The sequence below is a fragment of the Diceros bicornis genome, chromosome 6, assembly GCF_020826845.1.
Source record: "Diceros bicornis minor isolate mBicDic1 chromosome 6, mDicBic1.mat.cur, whole genome shotgun sequence".
Lineage (NCBI taxonomy): Eukaryota > Metazoa > Chordata > Mammalia > Perissodactyla > Rhinocerotidae > Diceros > Diceros bicornis.
Window position 1 is genome coordinate 94210130 of NC_080745.1, and position 12844 is coordinate 94222973.

General features: G+C 56.6%; 1 protein-coding gene across 1 annotated transcript in view; it reads left to right on the forward strand.

Annotated features, from left to right (window-relative positions):
• The window catches only part of JAKMIP3 (Janus kinase and microtubule interacting protein 3), a 66839-nt gene extending 58718 nt beyond the window's left edge, over positions 1-8121 (forward strand). Inside the window, exons 19-22 of the mRNA XM_058544310.1 lie at positions 3785-3988; positions 5308-5373; positions 7287-7328; positions 7930-8121. Of these exons, the coding sequence (XP_058400293.1) occupies positions 3785-3988; positions 5308-5373; positions 7287-7328; positions 7930-8088 (471 nt within the window). The 3' untranslated portion in view covers positions 8089-8121. The remainder of the gene's footprint in view (positions 1-3784; positions 3989-5307; positions 5374-7286; positions 7329-7929) is intronic.
• Positions 8122-12844: the final 4723 nt, after the last annotated feature.

Consider the following 12844-nt stretch of genomic DNA (forward strand, 5'->3'; position numbering starts at 1 on the left):
AAGGACCCACGTTTTGCTGTCTCACTCTTGTTTTCTTTTTCCTTATTTATTTTTTTGTGGGGAAGATCGGCCGTGAGCTAACTTCCGATGCCAATCCTCCTCTTTTTTGCTGAGGAAGGTTGGCCCTGGGCTAACATCCGTGTCCATCTTCCTCTACTTTATATGGGACGTGGCCACAGCATGGCTTGCCAAGCGGTGCGTCGGTGTGCGCCCGGGATCCACACCTGCAAATCCCGGGCCGCAACAGCAGAGCACGCGCACTTAACCACTTGCGCCACCGGGCTGGCCCCTCACTCTTGTTTTCTTATCGCTATACCAGCTCGCACTTTCCCCTGGACCATTAGCCTTGTATCTGTCATTCAGGAAACCCCGTGCAGGAGGGTGGCACAAACCAGGTCTGGGGTGCTCTGGCGGCTGCAGGCCTGTGGGTACCTGCTGGGTTTCACACCCTCTCTGCTCTATGAGCACAAGAACCACAGCCAGGCTTTGGAAAGGCAAGGATGGTCCCTAACGTGCGGTGACGGCTGTCTAGGAAGCTGCTAGCAGACCCGCTGTTCCCGGACAAGGCTGGGGAAAGGGGGTGTGCACAGACGCTCCTCTAGGTGGCCCAGGTCCTCCAGGTGGCCCATCACTGGTGTTCCTGTATGTAGGGAAGGTCACGGACATCCCCGCTCCCAGGTTCCTGGGAAGCCATTGTGATGTTAATTCTAAGCCCCACGCTCAACCCTTTTATTTTTAAATGCTGGAGCTTATCTTAAAAGCACTAAGCTCTTTTTCTGTAAGAAGTGGCAGTTGATATGGGGTGTGAGCTGGTTGTGACAGCTGGCGACCGTTTATTTTGTGGCTGTCAAGAACAATAAAATGTAAGTGAGGTCCGAAAGTCTTTTTTTTTTTGCTTTTCCTAAAATGTCTCCTAAGCCAAAAGACGTTTGCATAATCATTTTGCCTGAAGAAAAGGAAACATTTATTTCTAAAGATGTTACATTTTTGATGGGAAGATGGGTTTCTATAGTTTGAGAATTTGGTTTTTTCACAGATTATATCAATAAAATTTCCTGAGGAAAAAGCTTTAAAAGTACTTCAGATCAAATTGCTAAATGCTTAGGAATTTATAACAAGGTATGTATTTTGGCTGCTGAGCGATAGTAAAGGGATCATTTTGCGTCATTTTGCACGGTGGTTTCTGGGTCACGAACTGGACTTCTGGAAGGCAGCAGAGGGGACGAGCACTCCCTGCTCAACTCTTTCCCTCTCGCCGCGTCCCCGCACACGGCCCAACCTCTGGCCCTCGCTGCCCCCAGCTCCAGCCTCCCTCAGTCTCTCCCCCGCCCTTGGCCTCGTGGCATCAGCCCCGACCTGGGGACTCCGGGGCCTGGTTCCCACTCAGCCTGGTCAGCTGCCCTGCTTCTCCCAGGTCTTCTCATGGGTGGGCGTCTGTGGGCTCCAGGCCCTTCCCCCGAGATCCACAGTGGGCACTGTCCCCATAACTGTGGCCCTTCTCCCCGTCAGTGGGGAACCCAGCCTCTACGGCTCCTCCTGAAGGGCCTGGACGGTGCTCAGCCCCAAGCCGTCCACCAGACGAGGCCTGTGCACAGAGCTCCTGAGGGCTCCAGGGCTGCTGGGAGGTGAAGCTACCAGCGAGGCCAGCGAGTGGACCTGGGCGACCCCTAAGGTCCGGATACGCCCCCCAGTCCGCACCCCAGTGCCAGAGCGGCACCTGGCAGCTCTCCCACAGCTCTGACGACTCCCTCACTAGCGTCCACTCCTCGGGGCCAGAGCAGCCGTGAGCCGGCAGGCTCTGTTTTATGTTGGCACCGCGCCGGTGGTCCCCTCAGAATCCACGCTGATGTGAGTCTCTGCTCGTCACTCAGCTTGGCCACATGCCCTTGACAGCGTTCTGTAGATGTCCGCCTGTCCTCCCACCAGTCTCCCCCACCATCAGCTCCCTCTCTGGGCCTCCCAACAGCAGGAGAGGGGGAAGGGTCCATTTCCTTGCCCGGAGAGCTGAGGGGTGGGCTGCCCCGGACCCCACCGAATGGGGCATCTTGGCCAAAGGCTGCAGAGCTCTGTTTCTTCTTGAATTGAAGGTGATCATTATGACATCTTACCTGATTTCACAAATGACATAATTATTTCACAAATTTACCTGATTCCATAAATTGCATCAATTATGCTATGTGTGAATAGTTTTAAAACATCAGAAGCCTCTCCCTGAAGGGTTTTGTGTTCATTCGTCATTCAGTTACCACGTAGTGTCTGCTCATGAGCTGGGCTCTGTGCTGGGACTGCACAGAGGTGGGCAACAAAACCCCTCAGCCTGGAGGAGACAGAATTAACTGACAGTCAAAAAGGAGGTGCAGGATTGTAGAGGAGGAGAGGGGCTCACGGGCAGAGCAAGTTGGGCTAGGTAGGTGGGTTTTGAAGGATGAAGAGGAGTTTGTCAAGCTCCAGGCAGAGAAGCATCCTGAGCATGGTCAGGGAGGTGTGGGTGGCATGCATGTTTGGGGACCAGCAGTGTGGGGGGGCTCTCCATCTCAGGGCCCACACGGGGCAGTGTGAGGACCATGCACTCTGAGCCCCCTGGAAGGTCCGGACCCCAGCTCTGCCCCCGCAAGACCCTGTGTAAGTTGTTCATCCCCAGTTGTATAACCAATTGAGTGTGACTCAGTTTCCTTGTCTGTGAACTAGAGCTAACAAGAGCTCCTACTTCATGGAAGGGGCGAGGGGCTGAAGACTTTGTGGAGGTGAAGTCTTACACCAGGCACCATGGGTGTGGGCATCCTCAGGGTTATCATCTGGGAGAGTGGAGGTGATGAAGCTGGGAGAGGGGCAGAGGCCGGGCACACGGGGCCTTGAGGCCGAGCGAAGGTGAGGCCATGTTTGAGGGAGCAGGGAGCAACCGAGAGAGAGAGAAGGACTGCCCCACAGCCAGGAGGCCAGAGTCTGAAGTCAAGGTGTCTCTGAGGCTCCTTCCTGCCTCTCCCAGCTCCTGGGGGCTCCAGGCGCTCCTTGACATGTGGCTGTGTCACCCCACGTCCTTCCTCTGTCGTCACATGACTTCTCCCCCATGTCTTCTGTGACCGTCTCCAAATTTCCCTCTTCTTCTGAGGATAAGAGTCACTGGATTAGAGCCCATCCTAATCCAGCATGACCTCCTCTTAACTGGGTTATCTGCAGAGCCCCTGTTTCCAAATAAGGCCACACCCACATGTTCCAGGGTTAGGTCTTGAATGAATCTTTTCGGGGACATGATTCACCCCACCACATTGAGGCCTGCAGAGTGGCCTAGCCCTGTGTGGTGGGAGGCTGGGAACTCAAAGACTTGCCCCCCTGCTGTTTTAACTTCAAACAAACTCTTGTGAGTGCTGCCCTCCTTCATTCCTGGCGACCCCCAAACCCAGGGTATGATGAAGATCGTGGGCAAAGGAAGACACCTTCCCTCTGTTCTTTTCTCCAGGTATGCCTGCCCCCCATCTCAAATATGTGCTGACCACGTGTTCCCGGATGTTAACATGATACAAGAATTCTGCCACATTTCATTGCGCGTTACAAGTCGTGTCGAAGGGAGTGATCTTGAAACAGTTACCCCGACTGTTTCCACTCTATAGAACATCACTTAAGCCGATTGAGAATAAAGTAGTCCCCTTCGTGGAAAGACTTGGAGATGTTGTAACCCTGAGGGATCTCGGGGTGCCCCAGGCCCCCGTCAGGCCCGAGGAGTCCCTGGGGGAGACAGGTCCAGTTTGGGAGAAGGTGAGGACTGACGTCTCCCTCCCGCCCCCAGCACATCCTGGAGCTGGAAGCCATGCTGTACGATGCGCTGCAGCAGGAGGTGGGGGCCAAAGTGGCCGAGATGCTGTCGGAGGAGGAGCGTGAGAAGCTCAAGGTGGCCGTGGAGCAGTGGAAGCGCCAGGTCATGAGCGAGCTGCGCGAGCGGGACGCCCAGATCCTGCGGGAGCGCATGGAGCTGCTGCAGCTGGCGCAGCAGGTGCGGGGCCTGGGGGGCAGCGGAGGCGTTCTGGCCGGGCTTCCCATGGCCTGCTTTCCAATAGCCACACCCTCCAACCTCGGGGCATGCCAATGGCCACGCCCTCCCGCGGCCACGCCACGGGGCCCTCCTGCCTGACTGGGCGTCTCCTGACCAGCCTCGAGGGTCGTACTGCCCAGGCCTCTGGGTGCATGTCCCTTCTGCTGGGACCCTGACTGCCCGTTGTCCTCCGCAACTCCTCCCTCAATGGTGACGGCATAGTGAAGGTGGCATCCGGGGAGCAGCAGCTCGTGGGCCCGGGAGCAGCCTCTGGCCTTCTCCTAGCCTAGGGGCACTTGGGGACCTCAGGCCAGTCCAGCCAGTCCATTTCTAACAGGAGGTGAGGGACCCTGGCAGGCTGGACAGCCTTGGTGTGTAAGCCATGTCTCCACTCCCCTGAGCGTGCCACCGTGACCTAGAGGGGCCTTTACGGATGTGTTCATCCCAAAAGACAGCTTGTGAAGTCAGATGAAGTGAGGTGGGGTTTGCTGTGGCTGTCAGCGGGCTGATGTCTGACCAGAGCATTGGTCAGCTACCAGGACACCGCTGCCGGCTCCAGGCTGGTCAGTTTGGGGACGGTCATCTGTGGCCCCTCTTGCTCCCATCAGACAGGCCGTGGTCAGAGCTTAGCTGGGGTCCAGGCACAGGCATCCAGGTCCAGTGTGGACACACAAATTTGCATCCAGGTGGCATTGCTTTGCCTACCAAGGTGAAGACCAGGGCTTCAAAATGTGGCATCATCCTCGCAAGGAAAGTCCTCCTGTGGCTGGCTTTGTGACCCTCCTGCTGCTCATCATCCTGCTGTAATGGCATTTGGGAAGGACTGTGAATCGATTCCTTACCGTTCCCTTGGGCTCCTAGCATTATGGCTTACGGTCTGAAGTTGTACCAGGCGGGAGGGTGTCATTCCCACCGCTGGAAGCATGGCTGGTGGGGAGGGCTGTCCACTCTCCTGTTGGAGCAAAGCAGCAGACTAAGAAAGGCTGTGTCCGTAAGGGAAACTGAGGTGAGCAAGCTTGCCCCTCTCCTTAGCCAAGGCTTCCTAGAAGTCCACTAGAGAGGGCAGACTGAGGCTCCTGCACCTCATGGTGCAGACATGACTTAAAAACCGACAGCAGCAAAAACATGGTCAGCCACGGCCACCCGGGCCCGTGTCCACATGGCAGCCGCTCTGTGGCTATTTGTCCACCACGTGCAGGGGTGAAGATCTTGAAAGGCTTTCCCGCTTGGTTTCACAAATACTCTGGTTATTGAAGATTTTCCTCCTTTTAACATTGCAGAGAATTAAAGAGTTAGAAGAAAGAATAGAAGCTCAGAAGAGACAAATAAAGGAACTGGAGGAAAAGGTAAAATAAATGAAAATTTCGGGGCTTCTTTCGGAGCTTACGTAAAGAGAACAGACAGCTCCCACGGGGTGTCGTTTAGCACTACGTCTGAGGTTCGGGGCACAGCGTGAACAGGAAGAGGTGTCAGGGCGGTATCTGCTCTGGACCAGGAGCTGGGAGCTGGGGCCTGGGAACGCCCCCTCTGCAATGACCCAGCCATGTGACCCCAGAGAGCCATGTCTCTCTCAGCCTCAGTTTCCCCAGTGTGCCAGACCAGCAACCTAGGTTCCCTTTAGTGCTGATGGCTGTGCTAAAGCATTTGATTCCTCCAAGTTCACCAAGCACACTGGTCTAAAAATCAGGTTCCTGAAAGATGGGATTTCCTCTTGAGGACGGGTTGTCCATCAGTACAACTCTCTTGTCTGGTCCTTACAGAAATCGCTTCCAGGTTTAGGAAACTCTGGATGCTGGTGGGAGTTTAGTTTGGGGCCACTCGGCTCGGGGCCCCAGCAGGACTGTCCGAGTCTTTTCCTGGATGCCCGGCTCTACCAGGCATGGGGTCGCAGACACTCGGTCCACTCACGGTAGCAGTCACACTTGGTGCTCCCCAAGTCAGTGTGCACAGAGTGAGCCCAGAGAGAACCCCGGCTCCTCCTGCAGGGTGTTGCTTAGTTTTAGGACAGTTCTTTTTCTGTGGTTTAGGGATGTTTCCGTGATCTCTAGGAGTCAGACTGTTGGTCCTGCCTGTGGGGCAGATCTCACCATATGACCGACCGCCTCCCCCTGAGCGCTGAGTGAAGCGGTCACTCGGATCCACCTCCCTGGCTTGTCTCTTCCAGAGAGGACAGGAGGCTGGTGTTTGGACAGGACCCCCTGTGGGCTGCAGGTCCTCAGCCTGGCCTGAGGAAGAGCAGGCCCTCCCCAGGGCTGTCCTCCTACAGCTGGTCTCCCCCTGCCCACCCCGCCCTGCCCGCCCCTCCTCGTCAATGACAAAACCCGTCCTTTCTCTGGGCACTTTACTGCCATCTGCCGAGCAATCGTCACGGTAAACATGCAAATCCATCGCACCAGTGCCTGTCTCCGGCCCCTAGGACCGCATAGGGCACAACCAGCAGATAGGAATTTGCCCACCCCGTGGACGCCCGACACATGGGGAAACATCCACCAGGCTCGCCCGAGATGCCAGAGAGGCAGAGGGGACATGTATTTGTTTGTATTAAATACTAGAAATTTTTAAATTGGTGTTTATTCTTTTGATCTCTCTAACGCAGCTCTGCATTTCCAAGCAATTGTGCCACTGCCAGATTTTCTCTTGTGTCTAAATTGGCCTGGTTCCCTCCCCTCAACTCAAAATGAGGCTCCAAGTGTGAAATCTATTCAGGATGCTGGCTGTGCTGTATCATTTATAATGGGACTGAGACCAAAACATTGTCTGGGAGCGCTGGCGTTTGCCTGGCGCCTGGAGTGTCTTTCCACAAGACTTCCATCATTACGATTAGCCAGCTAGTGCTTTCACCATCAGCTCTGGAGACAGGTGCAGGTGGTCTGTCCTGCCCCACAGAGGAGGAGATGAGAGGCGAGGTCACCAGCAGAGGCTCGCTCTTGCCGGGGACATGCTGGACCAAGGCCTCCCGACCGTTGTCCACAGCCCAGCCTCTGGTGGGGGCAAGGTCCCCAGAGCGTGTCCCTAGGTGGTGACTTCTGACCCAGGGCATCCTCACAGCCCCTGGTGGCATGACCCTTAACCGCTGGACGCCAGCACGCCAGGATTTGCCCCTGTCCCCCCGCCGGCAGCCCCGTCTTGCTCTGTCTGTGATCACACGTTATTTCCTGCCAGAAGCTCTACAAACTCTCTTTTCTCTTTCTTTCCCTCCATGTCCTCACCCTCCCCTTTCCTTTTCAGTTTCTATTTCTGTTCTTATTTTTCTCCTTAGCCTTCATTCTGTGGTCATAGCTCTCCTGGACACCTGGACGTGGTGAGTATTTCATCGACTGGCGTTTCCTGGCCAGGGTCCCGCTCTGCTTCCTGGGGGACCAGAACGGCCCTCGCAGCCCGAGGAGCTGCCGCCTGCTCTTCCGTGAGGAGGGCGACGCCCAGGGCTTCCCAGGGTCTGTTCCAGAGCGGCCCACAGCCTTCAGGCCTCAGCACCTGCCCCGGGGTCAGGGTTCAGAGGGGTCGCCATCGTCAGAGGGTGCGAAGGGCACTTGCCTTTCCTGAGAAGGAAGGGGAGCAGAGGACCCTCCCACAGGACCTGCCCCAGGAGGAGAGAAGAGCATGTAAATGCCTTCAGTTGGCGCGTCCAGGCCCCTGCCTCTGCGGCATCTCAGCAGAAGCAGTGCTGGTGGAGTGAGGCTGTTTCCTGTCTTTCCGTCCTTTTCCCATAGTCAGTATTGAGTCCAAGCCTGGGTTATGTTGGACGTTCGGCCAGAAATGTCCAGGTTTCCCTGACACGAGGGGCAGAGGGCCCTCCCTGCGGGAGCTGTGGTCACCCTTTCCCCGAGGCCCTCATCTCTCTAGCCCCTTCCCTCTCGCCGAGCAGCCTCTCTGATGTGTGTCCTACGTCTCTTTTCTTCCAGCCCCCAGAACAGCCGGACCCCATCCCTCCAGCTGGACCAGAGAGCAGTGGGTGCCCAGGCAGCAAAACGAGGTACCCCGTCTCATCCCTGAAGACCCAAGAGGATCTGGTCTCTGCGGACCCCCTCCCGTCGAGGAAGAGGGAGAAAGGGGGGCTTTGAGGGTCTCTGAGCGGACAACTGTCCATGTCGTTGAGCCAGAATTAGAACTAGTTTTCTGACTGGGCTCCTCTGGAAGAGGCCTGGTCTTGGCTGCTGGACCCTGGGGTTCCTCCTCGGGACACAGCCTCCATCCCGGTTACAGGGATGCATGAGTTCCCTGCTGTGCAGGTGGGAAGAGCTGCTTCTGTGCAGGAGCACGTCCCCAAGCCCTGGACTCTCACCTCTCTCGGTTCCCTCATGAGCTGTACCATGTGTCTCAGAGGAAGATGCTCAGAAACAACGCAGCCACCCCACAACGTGATGACACGAAAGCTGTGGTCTCAGTGGTGACCTTCACCCAGGGAACTGAGACCGTTCACTGGGGACGTCCTGAGGACAGTTTCCCTGTGACACCTTGGGTGGGCCACAGGAACGCTGCTGCTCGCTTGCTGGGGTCCCGAGAACTTACCGATGGTCACATCCCGACACCCCCCTTGATTATGACTCCGTCACTCCGTGGGAACAGACGAGAGTTAGGCTGCCTCACCGCTCCGAGCCATCAACCCTCTGCCTCCCACCCCGCCTGAGACATGAAGGCTGAAGCCCAAGAAGTGTGGTGGGACTGACCACAGGGAGGGTTTGGGCATGATAAGGGGAGGTGGATGAGAGAGGGATGGGCCAATTGGAAAGGGGCCTGACTGTCTCAGAGATCATGGAGGCCGAAGGCCGCCTCTGACAACGTGGGGCCCTGGGCACCTGGCACCACCCAGCCTGGACGCCAGTGGCTGCTGGGAGCCGAGCGTGGCCGAGCTGCCCTGTCCAGAGCTGCAGGCTTCACGCTCAAGGGGCAGTGCTCAGCAAGGGGCTGGCCATGCACCTGTGGTTCTGCGGATGTGAGAAGGGAGCCTGACCCCATGAGATGAGCAGGTAAGGCGCTGCCATCTGACCGTCAGGATGGAGCTCTCCCTCCGCCCTGTTTGGGGCCCTTGTGGGCACTGACACGACTCCTTCTGGTGTGCTGGATTCCGCCTGGTCTAATTCTGCTTAGTCCAGTGCCGCCCCGTTTGAAATGTGGTTCAGTTTGCTGAGACACTCCCCCTGGGTATCTATATAGGCGAGTGGGGTGAGGTGGGGCGGCTCACTTCCCATCACCACCTCTAGACCAGAGGCAGCTCCCTGCGGGCGTCCGTGCCTGGGCTCCTCGCTGGCCCTCCATGTGCTGGGCCCCTTGTGGGCCAACTCGGCCCAGACCCAGGACAGTGCCCTCAAGGCCAGCCGAGGCCTCCCCAAGCCACCTGTGAGCCTGCCATGGAGAACATCCCTGAGCCACCAGGACGGCCTCACCTCCCTCCTGGCAGTGAAGAGCCGAGGCTATTGGCCTGCTCTGCCCACACCCCATCTTGCTGCTCCCAGAAACTCCCAAAAAAGAAAGCTTCCTACGTTATCTTGAGGAGAAATCCCTCTCTGCCCCAACTCTCAGCTCAGAGGGGCTTCCTGTATGTCCCAGGCGCAGTCATGAGGGCCACCTCGCCCACTTTGCCTCTTCTCCCTGCCCCCAGGGCCAGGAGGCGGGGAGGCTGGCTTCCCAGCAGGGAGGAGGATCAGGACATGGCCGGGCACTCCATTGCTGAGCTCTTCTTTGCAAGTGGGATTTCCTACGTGAGAGTGTTTCCGTGGGGTGTGGTGAGACTCCGCCGGATCGTGAGCAGGGTCTGTTGTCTGAATCTGTAGGGTGGCGATGGTGGGCCCACCCATGCCTCCCCCAACCCTCCCCATCCTCCAGCCTCCTGTACCTCAAACAGCAGAGCTGCAGGAGTCCAGGAGCCGCCTGCCTGTAGAGAGGAAGTGAGGGTGAGCAGAGGCAGAGGCAGAGCGTGGGAGGAGGAGGTGACAGCACTGCTGCTTATTCAGAAGGGGCCTGCTGACATTCTCCTCATCTCTCGTGGAGCACGTCTGGGCGCATGCTCCTCTCAAGAGGCACATCGTGCATGTGGTTAGCCTGATACGGGGCCCCAGGCACAGGCAAGACCTGGCCCCTGTGTCCCCAGGGGTACATGGTACAGCCTTAGGCTAGAAAGGTCACTCTAGAAGCTTGTTTTGGAACCAGCGAGAACCTGCCGGGTCCCTGCCCTGGTCCCGGAGATACCCTGAGAGCCACACGAGGGGTCACCTTTCAGGAGAAATTGTGCCTGAGTCCTGGGGCTGTGCCATGTCGCACTCTGGAAAGCACTGAACACACCACTGCTGCACTTCTGGTTGCTCAGTGAGGACAGTCCACAGTCACTGGCCCCTAAGGTCCCCCTTATCGGGGTGAAGGACGGTGAACACTGCATATCACAGCAGCACACGCTTGTATGGAGATGCACAGCCCAGAGCCCCTGGAAAGGCCCCCATGGGCGGCAGCATTGCTTCTGCCCTGTCAACATTATTCCCCACAGCCTTCCCTGGTGATCCGGCCCGTGGCCCTCTGGTCTGCCCTACAGTGTGCGGGGCAAGGTGGAGCTGCCAGTGTTTGGAAGGCCGCTTCGTGCCCCCAGAGCCCTTAGCATATCTCACCTGTGGAGGGGAGCCAGGGCCAGGTAAGGAGGGCTGGGAGCACGAGAGAGGGGCCGGGGGCACTGCACGGGCACAGCCTCCTTGGGGCGAGGCCCCTTCCCACTGCCCCCTCGGTGAGCTCAGGACCCGAACGTGGATGGAGGCCCCTTGCAGGGAGCCCTTTCGTGGTGTGGGGACCCAGGGTGACTCGGAGCAGCTCTGCTCCCAGGTGCTCATGCTGGGTGGTCAGGGTGGGGGACGGTGGGCGTCACCGATGAGGGGAAAGAACTCTGCTCACGTCTCAGCTCAGGGCCAGCGGGGAGTGGTGGCACGTGCTGGGACGTGCCACACAGCAGCCCTGTTGCTAGGGTCAGACCCTCTCAAAGATTCCCGACACAGAGCCACACAGGAGCAGCTCGTTTGCCCCTCACCCAGCCGCCGGCTTCCGGGGTCAGGGAGAGAGACTTGAATGCGCACCAAAGTAGGAAAAAAATGTGTGAAATGGTTGATACCAGGCCGTCCTGTCACACCAGGTGGAAATACAGCCCCGGACAGTCAGTGAGGGACGGCCCTGCGGCCGGTAATCACCTGTAACAGGGACGGCTGAGACCCGCCCAACAGTGCCGCTTTGGATTGGCTCAGTCAGAGGGGAGAGTGGAGACCCCCTGAGGCTGCTTCACTGGGGGGCAGTTTGGCACAGAGCTGGGGGCCGTTGGGCTACGGCCACGGCGGAAATGGGGTTCTGCTGACCCTTTCCGGACCTCCCGCCCACCGAGGTCTCGCTGGTCCATCCCCAGGGCAGGTTTGAGGATGTCAGGAAAGAGCTGCCATGTAAATTCGCAGCCAGCTCAGCGTCTTTTGTGCCGTCACCCCCTCCCAGCCCAGGACCACCGACCTCCATCACCCGTGGAGAGTGAAGGGCCCCCGTCACTGGAAGCAGCAGAGTCAGGGCTGCGGGGCTGTCTCTACACTGCAGGCACCTTTGTGAACTGCTGTTTCATGCACACTTTGGAGCAGGACCTGCAATATGAGAGTCACCATGCTTCCTAATTGAGCATCTCCCTCCACCCCAGGAACTTTTTTAAAACTTTTTATTTTGAAATAATTTTAGACTTGAAGAAAAGTTGCAAAAATAGTGTAAAATTCTTGTATACCCTTCACCCAGCTTTCCCTGATTTCATATCTTGCATAATCGTAGCGCACTCCCAAATCTCAGCCAGTCCACAGACTTCATTCAGATCCCACCAGTTTTTGTACTGGCAGATGTCCTGTTTCTGTTCTGGGATCCCACACTACGCTTACTCATCAGTTTCCCTGGTCCCTCCCGGTCAGTGACCGTTTCTTAGCTTTTCCTCGTCTTTCTTGACCTCGACACTAATAAGAACTGGTCGGTTATTTTGTAGACTGTCCTTCAGTTTGGCGTGTCTGGTGTTTTCTCCTAATTAGGTTGAGGTTGCGCATTTTTGGCAAGAAGACCACAGGAGAGGTGCACCCTGCTGAGTGTGTCCTATCTGGGCTGCATGGTGTCGAGACGTTTTATCACTGGTGATGTTAGCCGTGGTTACATGGCTGAGGCAGCGCCTGCCAGGTTCTCCACCGAAAAGGTGTCATTTGTAATTAATAAATATACTGGGGAGAGATACTTTGAGACTGCAAATATCCTGTTTCTCCTTCAGCTTGTCCACTGGTTTCAGCGTCCGTCCGTGGGTCTTTCCTGCAGCAGCGATCATGGTGGTGTTCTAGTCCCCACATTCCTTCTATTCCGTTAGAATGTTTCTCTCGTTTCTTTCTTTACGTGTCCAATATTTATATCAGTGAGGACTCATGGATATTTAATTTATTCTATGGGTTGTAATCCAACACCATCGTTAACTATCTTCTTGCTCAAATTGTTCCAGCTCACACCATTGAGCCTTCTTTCAGGTTGGCTCCTGTGTCCTTTGGACACGCCCTCTTCCGATTTTTGAGCACTGTCTTACTTTCTGTCACCACAGAATGCTCAAGGTCATCTTGTATTTTCCCTGCCCCCCAGCCTGAAATCAACCCCTTCTCCAAGGAGCTCTGGTTCCTTTTCTGGGAGAATGGTGTTCAGGAACCAGCATCTCTGGGTGCTAGGTGTGCTCATTGCTAGTGGGTGACATTAGTTATTGGTCCTCTCAGAGGCTCAGCTTGGAAATACACATCTGTGTGCTAACGCATGTGTGCCCACCCTTCTTTGTTTATTTTTGCATCTATCCATCAT